Here is a 24,053-nt window from a genome sequence, read left to right on the forward strand (position 1 = left end):
TTAATTTGAAAAAATTTAGAAAATATGTGTCATGCCAATTTTCAATTTTCAATTATTTTTATAACAAATTCATGTCACAAAGCACTATGGGGTTATATCTCTAAACTTATGCATGAAATTGTTGGTATGAATCCTCCTCAAAGGAATCATTTTAGTATTTTATTATTGATTTTTCTTAGGAGGTATATAATGCATGCTCTGACTCCTTTATTAAATGTAAAATAATAATTAGTCAAAAATTCAAAAATAGGGGAAAACTATTATTAGAGACTTTTTTACTTTAGGAAAAATTATACTATAAATATTCAAAAAGTATTGTTTTAAGAACCTTATGTATTAGGGTTACTGTGATAATAACTTCTGGTAGTTAATAATGTCTTTGATATTCTTAAGGTAGATCGATATAAAGATGGTTTATTTATAAATATATTTCATGACCAGTTTAAGATATATTTTATTATGGTGTTATTTTAAAGAGTAGTATTATGTATTAATAATTTGGAATGTATTCTTATTGTTGATTTAGAATACATCTGACATTATAGAAATGATGAATCACTTAGAAAGTGTCTTAATTGAAGCTGATCATTAAGTATTGATATACATTATTCTCACTTTTTCTTTAAACTGAAATAAAAGTTCAAAAGTGTGCATTTGAATTGGCATAGTTAAGTTGAAAAAATGGATACTGAGAGTCCTTGAAATTCTCTCATAGTCTGGAGCTGCTATGTACTGTCTGTATGAATTACGGAATATCATCAACTACCTTGAAACTCAGTTTTCTCATCTGTAAAGAAAAACACCTCATAAAGTTGCTGTAATAATTACATGGAAGAATGAGACAATCTACATAAAATAGCTACCAAATAGTAAATGAGTATATGTATGTTGTATGTATGTATACATTTTATTTACCTTTGATTTTGGATTATAAATGAAGTGTAAATTGCCTGATGATGCTTATGTTAACTGTGGTTGGTAAATCACATTACAAATTGAAAAATATAGTCAAATAGATTCCTATTTTTTGCGACAAATCAATTTAGGCCTCCCTTTCTCTATATACTATAATACTTCTAAATGCTACCATATCAATACTATAATGAAATACTTTTAAATTTAAAAGTACCTAGAAATAAATTCATGAGTATCTTCAAATGGGTAAGTGGCAGTGTAGTCATTGATCAAAGTCTGCCTGCATAGCAGTCACTACTTATATAATATAGCAATTAAGGACGCAGATTGATTGTACAAAAAACTGTGCATCTTATACTGGTGATTCAAATCCAGATTAGTTTTTTGTTCATTGGGATATGTAACAATCAATTAAAATTGCAGCAAACATTGAAATATGTCATATGACAATAACTATGAATCTAGTGTCACTATAAAAGCTTCACTAGATTGATGGAATATCTTTGATCATGGGATAAAAAATGCATCACGTTAGATTAAACAAAAACTGAGCTGCCGCAGATCTGTTTTTCACAGAAGGTACACCATGCACAAGTGGGCGTTGGATTGCCAATATTTATTTATATCACGATAACTTTACGTTTTAGGAGAAAGTGAATAATTTATAATCTACAATTTAAGAGTAATAATTATATGTTATTTTTCTTCTAAGGAGATTAAATTTTAATACTTAACATTTGATTAACCAGTGTGGTAGTCTTATGGTCCATTGAAGAGAAAGAACAGTGAATTCTTTATATATAAAACCTGTGATCTACCCAGAGAGGTGTCATCATAAATGCACGTGCACAACTGATGCAAAGCCAGAGTCAAGAATGGGGTTGAGATCTCTGAGAGCCACTCTACTGCTCTGGATCAGGTGGCTTCCTACTTACTTTGGACTTAAGCTCTGAAACAATTAATGCTGCTTTTGAAGCTATACTGATTCTTCCCACAGTGGAAATATAGGTTAATTTTATTACCAATATTTCAGATAGATTGATTAAAAACAAAACAATCTCAAAAATTACAATAATTTGTTATACTTGGAACTGGTTACCAAGCTATTGCATCTTTGTTTCAAATATATAAGTATGATATTATTTAAACTGAGATTTATTCAGATCTTCATGGAAATTAGAGGCCCTATTTGAATTCAATAAATTCATTAATTACAATTTGCTGTCCAAACTCTGCCTACATTAATTGTGCAAAACACCACTAAACTTCCAAATAGAGCTTTTGCATTCAAATAGATGGAATGCAAGGGTTCAAGTGCAGTTTTTTTACTGACTGCCTTCTCTGCATAAAAAGTCTCTTTTAGAAAACTCCTGAAGCAAAATACCTATTTAGGACTTTCTTTTCCAGTTCTACTAACATCCCACTGTGTGATCTGGAGAAAAGCACTTTAGAGAGTACTTCATCATGCATAAAAAGGCACTGATCTTGTAATAAAATTCTATCGATATAAAATAATCTACCTTTCCTTCTTTATAAGGGTGTAATGAGGATGTAATAAGGAATTTTGAAATGCCTGTAAAATGCCTTGAAATCTTTAAAAGAACGGTAGAGGCCCTCAACTCAATGCAATTTAACAGAATTGAATAGAGACCCTCAACAGAATGCAAATCAGGCCTCTTGCCAAATATGAATCATAACGGTCCTTATTTATTGAGGGTGTCATAATCACCATCATTAGTTATGAGTGCAGCTGTTCATATTGAGTGAATTTCCAAGGTATCCCAGAAACTGCACAAGAAACACAGTTTCAGTCTTGCAGGGATTTGTATTCCAAAACTGCACTGTTCAATATGGTAGCCATTCGCCACACATGGCTATTTAAATTTAAATAAATTAAACTTTTAAAGATTAAAATTGTATTTCCTGTATTTACCAGTCACATTTCAATTACTCCGTAGTAATATGTGGTCAATGGCTATCATATTAGACAAACAGGTATAGATTACTTCCATCATCACAGAAAGTTCTATTGGAGAGTACTCTTGCAGAGGCTTGACAAATATATGCTACAAGAAATACTATTCAAGCATACAATTTATGCAATAGTATTTTTATTTATTTTATACCACTTATTTTGACTAGAGAATGCAGGTGGTTTATCAGAAAGTCAAAATATCTCTGAAATCACCCAACCATCCTGATATGAATCAACTAATTGTTTTATATCAAATATAATAGTGTTTAACACAATATAGGTACTAAAAAAAATGTGTTGAATAAACAAACTTGTAAATGGTAAGTATTTCTTGTGTATACAAAGAATTTTTTGGAGCTCATTTTTCTCACTGTTAAGGGGGTAACAAACAATAAAATGCTGTTCTCAATAAGGCATGATAATCTAGTTCAGAAAAGGAGAAAACTGGGCTTCCCTGGTGGCGCAGTAGTTGAGAATCTGCCTGCCAATGCAGGGGACACGGGTTCGAGCCCTGGTCTGGGAGGATCCCACATGCCGCGGAGCAACTAGGCCCGTGAGCCACGATTACTGAGCCTGCGCGTCTGGAGCCTGTGCTCCGCAACAAGAGAGGCCGCGATAGTGAGAGGCCCGCGCACCGCGATGAAGAGTGCCCCCGCTTGCCACAGCTAGAGAAAGTCCTCGCACAGAAACGAAGACCCAACACAGCCATAGATAAATAAATAAATAAATTTAAAAAAATAATAATAATCTGTACTTTAAAAAAAAAAAAAAAGAAAAGGAGAAAACTTTAAGCAGTTACTTGAACACTATGCTACAGCAAGTGCTAGATAATGCAAGAGAATGTTCAGATAATCAAATGTTTAATGTTGGTTAGAGGGGACAGGGAAGTTTTTTTGTTTCTTTTTTTTTAAGACCTATTATAATATTTTAATTTATAAAAATTCACATTTAGTATTGAAAAGTCTTCATTGTCTTAGCAAAATCAGAAAAAGTGCTTATAATAAAATGCTGTCATTAAAAAACAAACAAGCAAACAAAAAAAACCCCTTGATTTTCTAGTTAAGCCTTTGCCTGATACCACTGTTGAAATTATATCACTTTGGGTTGTGTATGATATCATCCAGACATAAAGATATAAACTTTGTGTGCTAAAACCTGACTGACAACAACAGGACCGTTCAGATTTCACTTTAAGATCACACTGTACAGGGACTAAAGCAGAGACGGGAAAACAGAAGTTTCATAGATCTTTCTTAGGAAAAAACTCTTCAAAACCAGCCAGCAACAGCCGCTAAAATTTATATAGCGTTTACTAAGTGCCTGCAATTTCACCTTAACCCTATGAGGTAGGTTCTGCTATCATGGAAGTTGTTTTTTTTTTTTTTTTTTTTTTTTTGATGAAGAAAGTATCTACAGGGAATTCTCTAGAACAATAGATAAAAGAATGGTAGAGGAAGTGAAAAGCCAGTTAGTTGAAAGGGCAACACAAACCAAAGTTTTGGAGTTGGGAGAAAAGCAGATTTATTTTGAAGGGATAAAAGGATTATGGGAGTCTCCTGTTGAATGAAGGATTCCAGTTGATAAAAGTTGAATAATGTAAGGTTAATTTAGATATTCTCATGCAAGCCATGACCCATCTTAAAGTATTGTGAGGAAACTATGTGTTAGGATGATTAATTGTTTTTCTCGGAAAAACCAGAAAGGATACAGAAAATCTAGGCATAACATAATGCTTGTTTGGACTTGTTTCCTAGAAATGACTAGAGATATTTGAGAACCAAGAACTCATGAATTCCAAGAGACAGATCATAGCTGCAGGAGGAAGATACACAGAAAAGCTTATCTGGCTCTGTAATGAAACTGCTTCTTTTCCACAGGAATGTGCATATTTCAGTGAGTGACTATAAGCCAGAAGGCAGCAGGCTTTGTTCTAACGGGCCCGATATTAGTTTGTATCTTTAAAATATGTCACAATTACACACTCATCTTTCTGTAGACAGCAGTGAAGATCTGCTGCTGACAATTTCAAGTATAATTACTTATCTTCTCTAAAGAACCATTTTGATATTTCCCTTCACCCATCAGAGTATCAAATAAAGCTAATGTTGCCAGTACACAGCATGGTTCTGTATAGTGAAGATAACAGAAGCTAGCTTCTATTAATTACAATTCTATTAATTAATATTGCCAGCTAGAATTGAATGTCACTTATAAGAGCTATGAAGAGAAACCGTTTTAACCAATTAATTTACACTCATATTTTTAGAAAGATATTCAGTGCCTCCATTGATAGCAATGTGTCATAAAAAATAAAATAGTTTCGAGTACTATAGGACAGAAATTAATTTGGTAAAATCATCTTCAACTCTTCATCACTTCTCATATCATTCTTCCAAATATTATCCTTATTTCTGAAGTACATATTTTTTCTTTTTAATTTTTTATTGGGAATGTGAATGTAAATTGAAATGTTCTGATAGTTAAAAATATATATATATGGTGAAAAATAAATTTCCATTCTACTCAAGATTTCCCAGTCTTCCAAGAGGCAATCGCTATTGCTGGATTTGTGTATCTTTCCAGAAAACTTCTCTTTTCTCCCTCCCCCTCTGTCTCTCTCTCTCTCTCTCAGTTTCGACAAGGTACATAGATGATGCTATATATACTATTAATAATGACAGAACTGTATTCCTATATACACTGTTATTACAGGAAGAAAGGTCTTCCAAGGTATAGATTGATGTGTACCACTTTTCATTTAGTCAGACATGTAGGCCATTCTTAGTCATTTACAAATGCAAGCATCTGTTACAAGGAATATCTTCTTATATATCATTTTGTGTACTTAACTTACGTACACCTGTAGGCTACTTTCTGAAAATATGATTGTTCAAAAGATATATCCATTTTTGGGGGCTTCCCTGGTGGCGCAGTGGTTGCGAATCTGCCTGCCAATGCAGGGGACACGGGTTCGAGCCCTGGTCTGGGAAGATCCCACATGCCGCGGAGCAACTGGGCCCGTGAGCCACAACTACTGAGCGTACGTGTCTGGAGCCTGTGCTCCGCAACAAGAGAGGCCGCGATAATGAGAGGCCCGCGCATCGCGATGAAGAGTGGCCCCAGTGGCCCCCGCTTGCCGCAACTAGAGAAAGCCCTCACACAGAAATGAAGACCCAACACAGCCATAAATAAATAAATTAAAAAAAAAAAAAAAGATATATCCATTTTAAATTTTGGTAGATATTTACAAGTGGTCCTCCAAAGAGTATGTTTTAATACCTAATTCTGGCAAAAAAAAAAAAAAAAATCAGAGGGTATTTACAAGGAACTATATGAGACAGGAAGAAAATTGTCTATTTTTTGCACCTCTTTCTTTTATGCCTCTGAGAGCATATTCCTAAGACTGTAAATAACTAAGCTTATAAGTGAATAAATAATCTTGGTAAAATTAGTTTAGCTGGCCATTTCGGATTTGACAAATATCACTGCATCATATATTTAACTGCTGTAATTCTAAAAGTATCAAGCTAATCAAAAACATATGCTATACAGTTATTTCGTTTAGCAATTGCATAGAGAAACAATCATAAATGATGACTCATGTTTTCACCACCAGGAGAAACTTTTCTCCTTTCAGGGATATGTGGTATATGTAATTTCAATTTCAAAGACATTAAAAATATAACTTAAATCTGAAAAAATTTTCATTTATTAAATAAGATAGTATAGTCTTCTCAGCCATTACCATAACACAAGTAATCTATTCAAGCTAATTTGGGAAGAGTCTGGAATCTAGCATTAGAATTCTGTAATCCTAACTCACCAGTCAGGCTGACAACAACAACAAAATACAAGGTCTACTGGCTTTAGATCTCAATGATGTTGATTTGTACTCATAAAATCTCATAATTATTACCAAAGAATTTCCTTGTTTATAATCTCTGTTAGACTGTTGCATGAGGGACTATAATTCCAGACTAAGCATTTTACTATTCTGAAAAACCCACACAGTGATACACAAATGTAATATGATGAGATATTTTAAGAAATGCTTTTAACATAAGAATTCCTCCAGAGTCCGTAAGGCACTGAAACAATAATTCCAGGTAATAATAAATATGAATTCACAAAAATGTATGGTCAGTTTCAAGTGACAAATATGCTAATCGTGGTTTGAATTTAAATTTTAATATGCAGGTATCAAATTATGTCCATAATTTGCACTAATTATTGACAAATATATTACCACATATGAAATGTATTTATAATGACGCTAGATCATGAGCTAATTATGATATGCATAAATATATTCATAAACGTTCAAAGATTCTCAGCTTTTCACATCCATCTCAATCAAATAATGTTTAATTCAGTGTCAATGACCTTAAATCTGGAGAGATGTATTTGATCAGACATTTAATTTTCTAGTTCCTAAGTGTGTTTATGTAATCATATGTGTGCGTTTGAGTGTTGTGTGGTAGCATGTATACATATCATATGACTGTATGTTGTTGAATATAGACTAAAACATGAATATGTTTGTTCGTGTAGATAAAAACCTTGCTCAAATTTGATCAGTTACATGATTCATTTATTTCTTTTCTAGGCAATAATCAACACTCAAAGCAAATAGGAATCTACACACTAATAAATGAGGCTCTTCCTTATTTCTATGATGTTTTCCTTCCCCATTCTTCTGTTCTTATCTCTTTATGTCTCAGTATTTTCTCAAAATTCACTTTCCTGCAGAGTAGCTTATAGAGACACCTAGTGGTAAACTAATGGCGACTTCTCAGGCCATCCTTAATATTGAGTTAATGGCAGAAAGTTGTCATTGATTTATTTGAACCACAAGAGGTAAACTGGAATATTTTTAGTGTCGGTGTTTCTAACAAAATTATTACCTATGTTAATTGCAAACATGTTTAGTGCTTCTTAGCTCAACAAAAAGTATTTTAATTAGGACAATAAAGTAAAAATAAGACAAAAACAAAAATTAAACTAAAATTTGTTATTAAATCCAATTGTGAAGATTTAGAAAGTAATAGAAGAATGAACTAAAATAACTATGTTTCAGTTATTTTGAGTAGTCCAATAATTAGAGAAGCTATTTTATACCCTTTGAGAACTTCTACAGAGGTTATCAACATTGAAAAAAATGTGTCTGTGATAGAACTGAACACTTATATTCCAAAAGTTTCTAACTGTAATTAATATGTAATTTGAAAATTATGACACTTTAAATCTTTCATTTTGAAAATATAAAAGCATATATTAAAAAATAAATGTTCTAAAATGTTAGAAGATAATGACTAAATAAAAAATACAGCAACAAGCCTTTTTTGGGTGAAGTTTAAGTTACCTGTTTATATAATGTACCTGTAGCAAGTGGCTATCATTCCTAGGCCAAATGTTTCTAAATTTAACAGTAAGTTCTATTATAATATTTTCTTTTTAATTATATGATATTACCGATTGCTTTTCTTCCTCACTTACACTTACCCCAAATTTAAGCAAAATAAACAGAATTGTTTCCAAGCCAAGTATGAATGGCCTTACTAAAAAAAATATTTGCAGAATAGAGTCAGGAGAAATTTCAAGAAATGTTGCAAAACCTCAGGAGACTGCAAAATTCACCACCTCTAGAAAACTCTTTCTAACTCAACATAGATGTGGGAAGATATGTTAGTGGCTATATGTATATACATATATATCAGAATTTATATTAATTTTGTATTTAATCACGATATTATAACCACAATGTTACCCCAAATATTACCAAGAAAGACACAATATCAATTATGTTTAAGACGACTCCAAAAGATACTATATAATTAATTCCAAAATTAAACGGATAAAATACATTTAAGTGGTAAAACCACCCAGTTATCAAAGGAACAGGCATATGTGCACTCAGCCTGCATTGGGCCACTTATAACAATCAACTTTTTTTCTATTCCTGGGATGGACTGCAGCTGAAATATTACAAACACTGGAAATAATGCCTTACGAATGTAAAGACCCTTTTTGGGGGGAGGGAGGTGTCTGGTTTCATGGAAAGAGCCAGGAATACTTACTGTAGAGATGACGCTAGTAGAGTTTAGCAGGTGACTCTTCAAGAAACTTGCTTTCTACCGTTACTGCATTTATTTAGGGATTTCCAGCTTTCTAGTACACACCAAATACGTTCACAATCTCTCTGAAAGTCGTTCATATTCCCTTGTATAGCCCAAACATACTTATAAAACGTAATTCTTAAGGAAAAAAAAAAAAAGCGCCCTTGTTTGCAGCTAGGATGAACCACTCCCTCTTCCAGGGTCCTTTACAGTAAGTACAAGAGACAGCAGCACGGGCTGTGTTAGTCTAAATGGGAGGTGGAAGGCAGACGATCAGCCCAGGGCTGGAATCATCTGTCCCTGACCACCAACAAGCCTGACACTGTCGGGGTTATTTCCACCCTTCCCTTTTTCAATCCGAGGATTGCACAGTCCCACGCTAGAGTTACGCACATGGTCCAAGAGTCCTCTGTCTCCCACGAATGTGACATCCAAGGTGGGGGGCGCTCCGGTTGCGCCGCCGGGGCCCAGGGACGCCTTCGCTCTCGGCTGCCATCTATCGGCCACGGAGCGCCCGCTTCGCCCCGGGCCCATCATGTCTGCTGCAGCTTGGCTCGCACCGGTGGCGCGACAATAAACAAGTGCACTGCATGGGGCCCTGCGCCCGCGCCGGAGCAGATGTCTCAGAGACCCCTGCACTGCTTACCGCGTAGCCACCTCCTCACCGCCGGGGAGGGAAGACGCGACTTTCTCTGAGTTTTTGTGAGCCGCCGGGCTGCCGGGACACGCCACAGGCTTAGAACAACGCCGTTCCTGCCCCCCACCTCCCCGCGGACCCCCAAGGATGTCGGAGATAGAGAATCCCAAATAATGACGTTCGTGCGCCGCATCAAGAGAAGGAATAGAGGAAAAGCCCCTGCAAACACCGGGAGCGATGAAACAGCCAAGAGGATGCGGGAGCCTTACATGTACTAATTAGGGGCCGCGGCGGCGGGCTTGGCAAGGGGACGGCGGCGGCGGGATCCCAGTGCGGTGGTCTCCGCTGCGCGGGTGGGGGGGTGCGGAGGACGGCGCAGGAGCCGCAGCCGCCGTGGGAGCAGCCGAGGGGCCGGTGCCACCTTCGCTCGCCCCCTCACTACCATGTACAGTGTGCGCTGCAAGAAGAAGGCGGGCGATGTATGCACACCCCTGCGTCCCGCTCCCTCTGGCTCGTCCCCGGGCGTGCGCCACTGACCAGGGGGGAATGTGGTGAAGACGGCGAGGAGAGCCGAGGGGGGAGGGGAGGGCCGGCCCGCGCGAACCCAGGCCGGAGGGTGCGAGGAGCCGGAGGCGGCTGGAGGGGGTGGCGGCTGCCGCTGGCCTGGAGAAAGTTGGCCCCTATACAGATGGCAACTGTAAGTACCCGCCTGGGGGGTGCGGCGAAGGATGCCGGGGACCCCGCAATCGCGCGGCGGCGCGGCTGGGAGCGAGTGAGCATGAGTGTGAGCGGGTGCGAGCGCTCGGCGAGGCTGACCGTCACGTTGGCTGGGCCGGCGGGCAGCCTGCTCCGCGTCCCCCTCCTCGGGCTCCACGCCTCCTCCCCCTCCAACAGCTCCTTCCCCGCCCCGCCCGGCTCCAGCTCCCGGCCCCTAACGCGAGGCGCCTCGACCGCCGGTCCTCCGCCGCCCCCTCCCCCTCCCTTCCCGGCTCGCCGCTCGCGATCGCCCCCCTCTCCCCCCCTCCCACCCCGCTGCCGGCTCCGACTACCACGGAGAGCGCGGGGAAGAGCGGTTGGGGAGCCCCGGAACCCGCGGTCGCCACCACGGCGGCGGCCCGGGGGTGGCGGCGTCCGGGCGCCTCTTTTCTCCAGCCGCTCGGATCGCAGCGCTCGCCCTCCCTCGGCTTCCGAACCCCGCTGCACACCCCAAAGAGGTATTTTTTGTAAGGGTGGCTATGATGAGTGGGCCTGGGAGATGTGAGACGGGGTAAGTCGGCCGTTTACTTTGCAAAAGAGGCTCCAGTGTGTGTGTCTGTGTGTGTGGCGGCCGGGTGGCTTTCCTTCCCTCCCCGCCCTCCCCCGCCCCTTTCCCTTCCTTCGCTTCGGGGCGGGATGGGGGAGGGGGAGCCTCGCGTCCTGGAACTCCGGGCGCTTCTGCCTGGGCCACTGTGGGAGCAGCTGTGCCCGGAACCGCGGTTCCGGCCTGGGTGCTGGGCTTCAGCCCGCCCGGCCCCACGTTGCTTAATGCAGGGATGTTCAGGGCGACGATCCAGGGTTTAAATTCTTTGGGGGAAAACAAATACAGTTACCCCGCCCCCGCCCTCCATTAAAAAAAAAAAAAATCTGAGAATCTGAGAATGTGCAGCGTACCCGCGAATTTACATCGGAGGTGCGTTTCCCAGTCAGAATGTCAGCCTTCCCCGGCTCATTCAACTTTATGTTTTCAAATTTGGGGGCTCCTTTGATGGCAAGGAGGAGGGGAAAGGGAGTGGGGTGAGAGGAAGCTCCTCGACCCCGGCTATCCAGAACTGAATTAAAGTTGTAAACGCTCGAGTTTAATATTGGCTGGACACATTTTGCGATGGGCTGTCAGAGGGGCGGCAGGTGAATGGGGGCGGGGAAGCACCGGGAGGGAGGGGGAGGGGACCCAACCCCAGTTGAATGGATGTGCAGATTTGATCCAGCGGAGAACGGAAATTTCAAGGTAAACGTTTTGCTTTCGTAGAGGGTGTTTTTGCCGCTTTTAAGCCGGGAGGTGTTTGTCGTTGGCGTTGGGAGGTCGGGGATACTTGCGACGTTTGTACACTGTGGGTTCCCATTCGTCTCGACACGTCTGGGTGGCCACACGTGAATGATTCGCAGGCACACTTGCACATGTGCGTGCGAATGCAGGGGCTGTTAATAACGCGGGCTGGAGTCGGCTCGGGGATGAAGATCGAGGTCTCCAGGCTTGAACCCGTGACTCAGAAACGTCTGGGCTTTAGTTTGAGGTTGCGATTCGACATCAGACTTCGGTGGTGGTGAGGCAGAGGCAAGGCTGACCAAAGAAAAGGCATTGTGGTTCCCCGAGCCCAGCATTTCTACCAAATATTCCCACCCCCCTTCCCCCAACCAACGCAACACGCACTCACACACACTCACACACTCGCTCCATTTATGTCCTTTCCTTTATGAGTGCTGCTGTCGACTCGAAGTAGGAAGTCGAAGGAAGCCTTTAAGGGGACAAAAAGAAAGCCAGAACGAAAAGGGAGAGGGGCTCAGATTGATTCCTTGGGGAGATGAAATTCGGATATTAAAGCACTGGCTTGTGTCACTTGCTGTTCTCCCTCCCTTACACCCTGCTATTTTGCCTCTTAATCAGCCCAAGTGCCCTTTCTCCGGGGGGAAAAAAAGGGGGGGGGGTAGGGGGAGTAAAGCATTGACAATTAAATGTAATAAGCAACTCCAAACATAGGGATGCTGGCGAGGTGGTAGTTCACTCCAAATCTTGCAAATTCAGTAGGGTTAGTTTTGCATACCGTGGCAAACAGACGCGGAGCGCGAGGTTACAGAGGCTTTGGCGCTGGTCCTTGGTTTACTTTTAGCTGGTTCCGGGTAAGCAGTAGGAACGTCCTGAACTCCAGGTATTGAGAGGTGTTCCGGGATCGCGGATGCCTTCGCAGAGTTCTTTGTAATCCGTCGTGCAGAACTATTTCAGTGGCTTAAAGATGCGGTTTAGTAGCGTCGCTGACATGATCAATGAGGAGAAGTGGACGCAGGGCGCTCTCAGGGAAGAGAGCTGCTAAGTGGCACCGTGCATGCAATTAGGACGCTGATGTGCTTAATAGCGTGATAGTGAAGTCCACCATCAAAGCGAACGCGCTCTCCTTTTTCTCCATACTCAAAGCTCCTGAAGAAAATAGGTGATTTAAGAGCTTCTTCTGGGTCCTTCTGATGCATAATCTTGCATCCTTTTTGCCTCTGGAAAGTATTCTTTAGGTTCCCACTCTGGCATTTCCAGCGATGGTTTTAAAATAGCTCAAGTATTGTGGCTCCTGGCTTTTCTGTGAAAATGGGAGACCTTCACTGTGAACTGTTACCTGAAGAGGTTCTGAAGGAAAGACAGAGGGACTGGGTATAGGTGAGGTAGGGAACCTTGTAAAATGGTGCTTCCTTTCTCTTCAATTAGAACCATGAAACTGAACTGACAGCCATTTTATGTATATTTATGGATTGGTTTTGAAAGGGGGGGGGAGCCGGGAAGAATACTAAAATGGGACTCTGTCTAACCTGCCCTTATCTTGTAAAGAGCAGCATGTTCCTATTGTCATTAGGAAATGACATCAACCTTTAAATCAAAATGAATGTCAGATTTTAATAAAGTCTGGAGAATTTCGAGGTACCACGGATGGTGGAGGGGGGGAGAGGTTCATTCATATCCCCTCCTTCTGGATTTCAGAGAAGTAGTATTAGGAAAGAGAGAGACTTTCTGATTGATCCCTTAAATTTTTGTCATATTCTGTTGTTTCCTTTTTTTCTCTCTCCCTTGCAGGAGATAAAATGCACACTTGCTGCCCCCCAGTAACTTTGGAACAGGACCTTCACAGAAAAATGCAGAGCTGGATGCTGCAGACTCTAGCTTTTGCTCTAACATCTCTCGTCCTTTCATGTGCAGAAACCATCGATTATTATGGGGAAATCTGTGACAATGCATGTCCTTGTGAGGAAAAGGACGGCATTTTAACTGTGAGCTGTGAAAACCGGGGGATCATCAGCCTCTCTGAAATTAGCCCTCCCCGTTTCCCAATCTACCACCTCTTGTTGTCTGGAAACCTTTTGAACCGTCTCTATCCCAGTGAGTTTGTCAATTACACTGGGGCTTCAATTTTGCATCTGGGTAGCAATGTTATCCAGGATATTGAGACTGGGGCTTTCCACGGGCTGCGGGGTTTAAGGAGATTGCATCTGAACAATAATAAACTGGAACTTCTGCGTGATGATACCTTCCTTGGCTTGGAGAGCCTGGAGTACCTACAGGTCGATTACAATTACATCAGTGTCATTGAACCCAATGCTTTTGGGAAACTGCATTTGTTGCAGGTGCTTATCCTCAATGACAATCTCTTGTCCAGTTTACCCAACAACCTTTTCCGTTTTGTGCCCTTAACGCACTTGGACCTGCGGGGGAACCGGCTGAAACTTCTGCCCTATGTGGGGTTGTTGCAGCATATGGATAAAGTTGTGGAGTTACAGCTGGAGGAAAACCCCTGGAATTGCTCCTGTGAGTTGATCTCTCTGAAGGATTGGTTAGACAGCATCTCCTACTCGGCCCTGGTGGGGGATGTGGTTTGTGAGACCCCCTTCCGCTTACACGGCCGGGACTTGGATGAGGTGTCCAAGCAGGAACTTTGCCCAAGGAAACTTATTTCAGACTATGAGATGAGGCCGCAGTCGCCTTTGAGCACCACGGGGTATTTACATACCACCCCGGCATCGGTGAATTCCGTGGCCACTTCTTCCTCTGCTGTTTACAAACCCCCCTTGAAGCCCCCCAAGGGGACTCGCCAACCCAACAAGCCCAGGGTGCGCCCCACCTCTCGGCAGCCCTCCAAGGACCTGGGCTATGGCAACTATGGCCCCAGCATTGCCTACCAGACCAAATCTCCGGTGCCTTTGGAGTGTCCCACCGCGTGCACTTGCAACCTGCAAATCTCCGATCTGGGCCTCAACGTTAACTGCCAGGAGCGCAAGATCGAGAGCATCGCGGAGCTGCAGCCCAAGCCCTACAACCCCAAGAAAATGTATCTGACGGAGAACTACATCGCCCTGGTGCGCAGGAGCGACTTCCTGGAGGCCACCGGGCTGGACCTTCTGCATCTGGGCAACAACCGCATCTCCATGATCCAGGACCGCGCCTTTGGGGATCTCACCAACCTGAGGCGCCTCTACCTAAATGGCAACAGGATTGAGAGGCTGAGCCCGGAGTTGTTCTATGGCCTGCAGAGCCTGCAGTATCTCTTCCTCCAGTACAATCTCATACGCGAGATTCAGTCTGGGACCTTCGATCCGGTCCCCAACCTCCAGCTGCTATTCCTGAATAACAACCTCCTGCAGACCATGCCCTCAGGCGTCTTCTCAGGCCTGACCCTCCTCAGGCTGAACCTGAGGAGTAACCACTTCACCTCCTTGCCGGTGAGTGGAGTTCTGGACCAGCTGAAGTCGCTCATCCAAATCGACCTGCACGACAACCCTTGGGATTGTACCTGCGACGTGGTGGGCATGAAACTGTGGGTCGAGCAGCTCAAAGTGGGCGTCTTGGTGGACGAGGTCATCTGCAAGGCGCCCAAGAAGTTCGCTGAGATGGATATGCGCTTCATTAAGTCGGAGCTGCTGTGCCCAGACTACTCGGACGTGGAGGTTTCCACGCCCACGCCCTCCTCCATCCAGGTGCCCGCGAGGCCCAGCGCGGTGACCCCCGCCGTGCGGTTGAACAGCACCGGGGCACCCGCGGGCTTGGACGCGGGCGGAGGCGCGTCGTCGGTGCCCTTGTCCGTGTTAATCCTGAGCCTGCTGCTGGTCTTCATCATGTCGGTCTTCGTGGCCGCCGGGCTCTTCGTGCTAGTCATGAAGCGCAGGAAGAAGAAGCAGAGCGACCACACCAGCACCAACAATTCCGACGTGAGCTCCTTCAACATGCAGTACAGCGTGTACGGCGGCGGCGGCGGCGGTGGCGGCGGCGCTGGAGGCCACCCGCACGCGCACGTGCACCACCGCGGGCCGGCGCTGCCCAAGGTGAAGACGCCCGCGGGCCACGTGTACGAATACATCCCGCATCCGCTGGGCCACATGTGCAAAAACCCCATCTACCGCTCCCGAGAGGGCAACTCCGTGGAGGATTACAAAGACCTGCACGAGCTCAAGGTCACCTATAGCAGCAACCACCACCTGCAGCCGCCGCCGCCGCCGCCGCCGCCGCCGCCGCCGCAGCAGCAGCAACAGCCCCCGCCGCAGCTGCAGCTGCAGCCGGGGGAGGAGGAGAGGCGGGAAAGCCACCACTTGCGGAGCCCCGCCTACAGCGTCAGCACCATCGAGCCCCGGGAGGACCTACTGTCGCCGGTGCAGGACGCCGACCGCTTTTACAGGGGCATTTTAGAACCAGACAAACACTGCTCCACCGCCCCCGCCGGCAGTAGCCTCCCGGAATATCCCAAATTCCCGTGCAGCCCCGCTGCTTACACTTTCTCCCCCAATTATGACCTGAGACGCCCCCATCAGTATTTGCACCCGGGGGCAGGGGACAGCAGGCTGCGGGAACCGGTGCTCTACAGCCCCCCCAGTGCTGTCTTTGTAGAACCCAACAGGAACGAATATCTGGAGTTAAAAGCAAAACTAAACGTTGAGCCGGACTACCTCGAAGTGCTGGAAAAACAGACCACATTTAGCCAGTTCTAAAGGCAAAGAAACTCCCTTGGAGCTTTTGCGTTTAAAACCGACGAGCAAGCAGACACACACCGCGAACACATTTGATTGTGTTGTTTCAACGTTTAGGGTGAAGTGCCTTGGCACGAGATTCTCAGCTTCGGAGGAAGATACTGAAAGGGTGTGCCATTTCCTTTTCATATTACACGCGGGGAAACATTTGTGTAAGCTGGGCACATCACTTTCCCTTCTTGCGTGTGGAGGAGACGAAGAGTAGGGCTTTACTGAGGGCAGTTTGCTTTGCGAGTGACTTGTTAAAGGTCTCAGTAATTTTTGTAGTGGTTGGAAGTGTTAAGAATGGTGGGAGATGGCAGCGCATAGATTCTATTCTTCCTCTTTTACTCCCTTCTCCCTCCCCTTCCCCCCCTTTGAGCCATGGGTGGGTCTAAATGGCTTTTGTGGAGAGATTAGCACACCCCAACTTTAATAGAAGGTTTGTTCTCTCTCTCGCTCTCTCTCTTTCTCTCTCTCCCCCCTGCCCCGCCCCCTTTCTGCTTCCTCTCTCTGCCTCCCTGCCTTCTTCCTCCTCTCTCATTCCTTTCCTTTCTTTTTAAAGGATGTGTTTGTATGCATTCTGGACATTTGAATTAAAAGAACAAAAGTATTGTGATCTTGAAAAGATCACCATAGATGTGGACAAATCATTAAAATTACAGAGCTATATGATCCATAATTGATTAGTCAAAATAACTTATTGATGAAATATACAAATATTTTATTGTAGCACCTATTTTTATATGCACATTTAGCATTTCTCTTTCCTTCACTATTTAGCCTATGATTTTCACAGAGGTGTCACACTGTATCAGGAGCTGCATTTCCAAAACTGAAGTGATATCAGGAAGGCATTTTAAATCATTAAAATATGGAGAACTTAATGGCAGAATCTTAAAAGTCAATGCAACCCACCCAATTGGATCTGTAATTTAAAAAACAAAAACAAAAACAAAAAAACATTGTATCCCAATGTATAAAAGAAAAAGATTTAGGGCAATTAATTGGGCCATTCCAGTGAGAATCATGTGCAAGTTTCTGGTTTTGTTACAGGAGATTGAAAAGTATTTTTATTAGTCAACCAAAATGATGTATTGATCTGACTACTATTGTAGCCAATTTTTGATTGTTTAACCAAACAAACCCAGTTGCATTTGTACAGATCCACGTGTACTGGCACCTCAGAAGACCAAATGATGGACTGTACAAATCTCTATACAATGTCTTTATCCCTCTGGGCAGCAAGCAATGATGATAACCACGAACAGGATGTCTGTAAGATGGGGCTACTGTTGTTACAGTCTCATGTATCCCAGCACATGTAATTTTTTAAATAGTTTCTGAATAAACACTTGATAACTATGTCACATATGAGGGACTGAAGTAATGATTACTTAAGGTGCAAAAGAAACAGCTACGTGTGATTGACTGAATCGCCATTATGAATAATTTAAGACAGAGTAGCTAACTTCTATTCCTAAAAGAAAAAAAATGTTCCCCGAATTATCAAATATATATAATTACACCTTTGTTGGTTCAGGGAAATATGTTTATCTAAATGTGTCATTTAATGTGTTTATTAATGAAATTTCAACTGTATACTTTTTTTCCTTACTGAAGTATTCATCTAACATGTGGAGCATGGTAAGTAATGTATTGCACATTGATTTCGTATTTTGTCATGCCAGTATTATTTATTCGGTCTACAATTTTTCATAGTTTAACTTGTGTAAAACTACCTTCAACAATTATGATGGGTACTTTATCTCAAGTTGATCTGTATCCTAAATGTTCAAAATGTTTGGTGAGTATAAGCTGTTCATCTCTGAGTAAGGTTGGCCAGTGAATTAGATAATATTTATGGGTAGGAAACTTTTGAATTAATCGAAACTTAAAGAGCCATGTGCTTTATTGCTGTTGGTGGATCTCCCCATAATCTCACCTGGAACGTGTACAACATCAAGGGCTGTTCATGAACTTTATGTTTAAGGAATATTTTCCGTGGCATTCTGCCACAAAGAGGCAGCATTCACCCATGAGTAAACTGACAGTAACTACTTGAATTCAGATTGAACAGGTGGTAACATTTTCCCTAAGGAGTTAAAAAATAATTAGTAACGCTACATTGGCCAAGTGAAGTAAACTATCCCCATTCTGTGTAACATTTTCCCTTGCAAATTTTTTTTTCAAAGGGGAAAGGAATAAACTTAATGCCGTGATATTATCATAAAAAAAATGTATCTCCTGCTCTCCATCTACCTCCTCCATATTAGATCCAGCATTGTAAGATAAATATAAATACTAGCATTTGACATCACAACTGGGGTTGTTGTTAATTTTTCCTTCACAGTGGGAGTTATTTTTCTTTAAAAAATGTCAAAATCTCCTCCACAATATTATTATATGTAGATATGGCAGTGTTGTATGATTTATAAAATATTAATACAAAGTGGAATCCTCCATGTAACTAAGTTTTTAGTTCTTAATTGATGCATTAAAAGTAAGAGGTAAGAATTACATGAAGTCAAAAATGTAGTTCTGGACAATATAAGTAGCTTCCAGAAAAAGTTTGTTGATGTATTTTTCAAAGATTTACAAAATAATATTATTATTTTCAAACCAGCACTATTTCACATAATCTTGTTACATATACACTCACTGTAGGTGGTTCATTTCTACCTCTACTCTTCGTAAGGTATCCAGTATTTTTTTAGTCTCAAAAAATAACAATTATATGATTTATGGAAAGAAGTTACTTCTAATTTTTAAATTATACTCTTCCCATCTGTATTAAGAGGATAAAAGTAAACTTATCCTTGCCCTAATAAACTTGAAAAAATTGTAACATGTAGAATCATGAAACTGTATAGAAAAATGAATTATTTTTCTCCTTATACATGGTTTCCTGCCAATACATTAGCATATACAACAGAACATAATTTGTGTGGTTTTGAATATTTGAATTTTGGTTTTTCAGGTATACTGAGTAAATAATTAAATTGGGTATATCAGTGGTATATGACTGGATTAAGGAACCCTGCAAATTCTCTCCATAGAATTTTGGAGAACAACAATATGTAATGTTTCAGGCATCAATTAAAATTTGGATGCAAACTAAGCTTACTCTTTGTTCTTGTTCTATTTGATATGTTGCATAATCTCATACAAGTATATCTCCAGGTAGAGATTACAAAATTTTATTTTTATCTATATATATGATTGTAGTGTAAATATTTAGTTATCTCAGAGAAAGTAAATACATTCCATGTAAATGTAGATAACTTGTATGCTGATCTTCAAAATAATTTACAGCTAAACTAATGATTGGAGTTATGAATTAACCAATTTTAGCATTAATATCACACTCAGAACACATCTTTTGTTTAGGCAACATTATCACCCCTACTTACGTGAAGTGGAAATTTTTGGTAAATGTCCTGGGTATCCAACTCTGTCCCTTACCACTGTTCCCTCAACCTCAATAGGAAAATCAAACTAGTGTGTAATGAAAAAGCCACACAAAATGTGGAAAAGTTTAGAACTTAAGAACTTAATCTAAGTTACCAGTTTCTTGCCCTATATCATTAATTCTATTCTTGTTACTAAGTTAGCAAATTATTCAAATTAAATATGTATACTTTTCTCTCCTTACTCTTATTTCCTGACTCTCTTCTTATTTTCCTTACATCTCACCCTTCCCTCCCTCCTTCTCTCTTCTTATCTTTTCTCTTCTTTATTTTTCAGTAGGGCAAGGGAAAGAGTGAGAATAGTTCAGTCCTTGTTTGAAATGCCAAAAACTGGCTACTTCATTTCAAGAGCTCAATAGGTCGTTCCCAAAGTGACACAACTCCAAATTAATGAAAATAAAGCAGACCACAAACATGCTTCCAATTCATTTCGAAATATGCTTTTGTTGCACTTTCAGATGGCCCCAAATTAAGATATTTGCAAAGGTGGCAAAATATTTCCTTTTAAGTCATTTTAAGAACAAATTTTACACTGAGAAAGAAGAACTGAAAACAACAAAAGAACCAATTTAAACTCTGGAAGGCAGGAGCATTTAATGAATTGTTTTTCAAAGGAAATAAAATATGAAACTGATAATTAAACTGCTATTAAATTAACTATTTAGTTTATGCATAATTTTCCTCATACACATTGAAGTGCTCTACAGTTTTGCAAATACAAATATATGACAATAAAATTAAAGTAGTTGGACGGACATTAGTCATGTGTCTAAAAATAATTATCTAAGATCTAAATCCTAAGAAACTTATATATCAATTAATATTGCATTTGACAACTGTGCATTTTATCATTAATTTGATTTTAATTCAATTTAATGCCTATCTATAACTATCCATATATATTTCCATTGGTAATATATGTAGCACATATATGGCATACAAAAATATATTATTAAAGCATTGCATACCCAATTTTCATTTCAATTTTTTAATTATTTCAAATTATACTTTTGTGTTCTACTCTTTAGGCATGTTAGACTGGGGGGAAAGAAAAGAATCTGATGCAGTATAATCTTTGAGTCTGACAATAATATACTCTTTTCTTCCTCTATTTATGGCAGATCATTTGGCTTACAAGACACAGGTCAAACATTTCTCATGGTAGTTGTGCCAGTATTATAAAATGAATAGCTTTTATACTCATTTTTTAAAAGAACAACATTAAACCTTAAGTTTGAGTGATTTAGATTATTTCTAATAAAAAGAACTTCTGAAGATCAAAACAAACATTTCATAGAGAACTGATGAAGTGCAAATTCGAAATAATTTGACTTTCTCACTTTCTATTTACTGTCAAAAAATATAATGATATATGGCATAATGCTAAGTATGTCAGATACATTTTTATTAGATATTAAGAAAGTCATTTATAGAAGAAAAGTAATATTCATAGAGATATGTTGAGTGGAAGTCTTCCAATGAGTTTTTTTTAATTAGGTACTTAGTGAACATGAAGGAATATTGTACATTTCTACTATAAAATAAACAGGTTCATGCTTCAAAATTACATGTGTTTCTAAAAGTGGAAAATATGAAACAATGATTTTAAGGGTGAATATTTTTTAAGTTAAGATATGCAGAAATAGAATTGTGGCTTTTTCAAATTGAAGGCTCATCAGCATCTTGGTCGACTTTCAGCAAACTTATTTGAAGATCATTACATTTTAAGACATATTTCCAATGTATCACAATGTAAACTCAATTCAAATTTGTGATACTCCCGTACTGAATCATATATATGCTAGTAGCAAATTTTGGTTACTTTTTAGTGTTCTGGAATATACATATTTTAGAGTTTCTTACAAATTGATTTCTACCACCAGTAATAATTTCTAGTGTTTCCAGCTAACACATTTTTTAAGAATCTTATTGTATAGTTCATTAAAAATACAACTTAATATTGAGTATTGAAACTAAAATAACTATATTTTCAATTTGTAATTGAATACATACCTATTTAAATAAAACATGAAGGGTGGCAGCAACCCATGTTAATTGATTAGTAAAGTTCTTTGTCAGATACTACTATAGAGACCCTACCAGCGTGTTTTATCCAAGAGAGATTCATCAGGCTCTTGTAGACTAAAATTTTAAATAGTCAGTGTAAAAATTGATATCTGAAAAGGAATACCTGACTAATAAATATATTTACCTGTAATGGTATATCTATATAAATTATCCATATAAAATCCTGCTTTTTAACATTACAATATAACATTTTTGCTCAATTTAAGTCCAAAGTCAAAAAGAGTATTTCATGTCTCAAAATCCTAATAATGGGAAAGTTATAGCTATCAAATTTATCTAAATCCTGAGTTTTAATATTGACTTTAAATCTCCACTCCCAAGTGTTGGGTTGGCCAAAAATTTAGTTCGGGTTTTTCCATAACATCTTAACGGAAAAACCTGAACGAACTTTTTGGTCAACCCAATGTAAAGTTCATAGTGAATGTTTTTCTTTATATTACTGAACTCTGCCCTCGCTAATGTCCCCTGAAGATATACAAATACACGTAATATTTTTCCTTTATGTTTTTCTTTTTGATTGACATTTAGGTAGCAAATATTAAAATATACAGTTATGAACTAGCAGTTGTTAAAATATGAATTAAATTTGGTCTCCCACAAACAGTATCCCTCAATTTTATAATTATCTCCAAATTTTTAAAGCTAGTGAATAGTATATTTACATAAGTGGTTCCAAATGTGAACATTCAGATCCAGAAATTACTCATATTACTCAGAGAATATTTAAAATCATTCACCATACTGCCATTTAAACTCATTCAATCAGAACAATGATGTTTTGCTACCCAGTTACGAATAAAAAGCCCCAAGTCTTAGGTGAAAATTAAGTATTTCATTAGAAATTTTAACAGGAAAAAAATGTAAGTGATAAATATTAAGTATTTGGATTCTAAATGTAAAATATCTTCTCTGAAGCTAACAAAGTTGTATATATAGAAAAAATCATTACATTGGGTGTTTGTGTAAAATTATACATTTTATAAAATTGCTTGTTTCATATGGCTTGCAAAATCTTTTTACTTTCAACAATGAACTCTGTCTTCATTTAAGAAAGTTTATCTGATTGAGGATTTCTTTTTTCTTGCATAGGATGTCATCTTATTGTCCTATTATGGCTTTGGCCTACACCTTCATTTAAAAGCTCTGTGCCCATTTTTAAACGTATTGAAAATGGTCTCTATTATTATGTTTAATTCTTGCGACCCAAATCATTTCCTCCTTCCCCCCCAAAAATTGAAAAGAAGTTGGTATATTTCACCCATTTGCCAACTTAACATGAATTTTGAAGTCAAATTAAAGATTATCCCAAATCATTCCAAATATAGCAATCCAAGTGTTGTGTAAGCACGACAATGTGAGTGTGAGGATGTGGATATTAAACTGTCACTATGGACTTGTCACTCACTAATAATCATCTTAAATACACAGCAGCTAAATATAAAGGTGAAAACATCTTTGAATGTTAACATACTTAAATTACACACTTTGATTAACCGGGTAGCGCATATAGTTTACAAAATGCCACTATTGTGTGCTTATAAACACTAAAGCAATACTCACCAAGTGGTGACCCACAGGCAAAAGCCTGGAAAATCTGTTTCACTTGATCAGAACAATTTTATTTCCACTTAAATAAATTTGAATTTGAATGCCTTTAGGCTAGATAAGCACCCTCCATATTACCTTAACCTAGCACCTTCATATAATTTCATATTATCTGCTGGACCACGAGAAAATTTGAACTTTCAACCATGTTTAAATAAATTTTTTTCCTCCAATATTAAAATGTATGTATCACAATCATGAATTCTCAGCCATTGTTCTCTAGGAGCTCAGAGTTATTAATTCTTTATATATAACATATGAAGTAGCAGATTCTATGTAGGTTTATATTATAAAGAAATCAAGATTAAATAAAGGAAAAATAAGAACGAATAACTTTACAACCAGAAGGAACTGTTTTACTATATGTGAATGCTCTATTAAAAATGTAAATGTAAGTGTTAAAGATTTACAGTGACTTGGAGTCTCCAAGAGCTACTTTTGTAAACTGTCCTGACCCTCACAGGCCCCTGGACGTTCTAAGGGGAGCAGCAATAGTAACTAAAAAGTATGTTCTTACA

General features: G+C 39.7%; 1 protein-coding gene across 3 annotated transcripts; it reads left to right on the forward strand.

Moving 5' to 3' along the window:
- The first annotated feature begins 10,237 nt into the window (after positions 1-10,237).
- SLITRK5 (SLIT and NTRK like family member 5) lies at positions 10,238-16,968 on the forward strand. 3 transcript variants are annotated; one of them, XM_059902762.1, is made up of 2 exons: positions 10,238-10,340; positions 13,455-16,968. In XM_059902762.1, exon 2 carries the CDS (start codon positions 13,463-13,465, stop codon positions 16,352-16,354), a length of 2,892 nt encoding a protein of 963 aa, XP_059758745.1. In that variant the 5' UTR covers positions 10,238-10,340; positions 13,455-13,462; the 3' UTR covers positions 16,355-16,968. The 3 variants fall into 3 exon arrangements, with proteins under 3 accessions (XP_059758745.1, XP_059758747.1, XP_059758748.1); XM_059902764.1 differs by lacking the exon at positions 10,238-10,340 and adding an exon at positions 10,845-10,910; XM_059902765.1 differs by lacking the exon at positions 10,238-10,340 and adding an exon at positions 11,593-11,627.
- The last annotated feature ends 7,085 nt before the right edge of the window (positions 16,969-24,053 follow it).

This window comes from Balaenoptera ricei, chromosome 18 (genome assembly GCF_028023285.1).
Source record: "Balaenoptera ricei isolate mBalRic1 chromosome 18, mBalRic1.hap2, whole genome shotgun sequence".
Classification (NCBI taxonomy): Eukaryota; Metazoa; Chordata; class Mammalia; order Artiodactyla; family Balaenopteridae; genus Balaenoptera; species Balaenoptera ricei.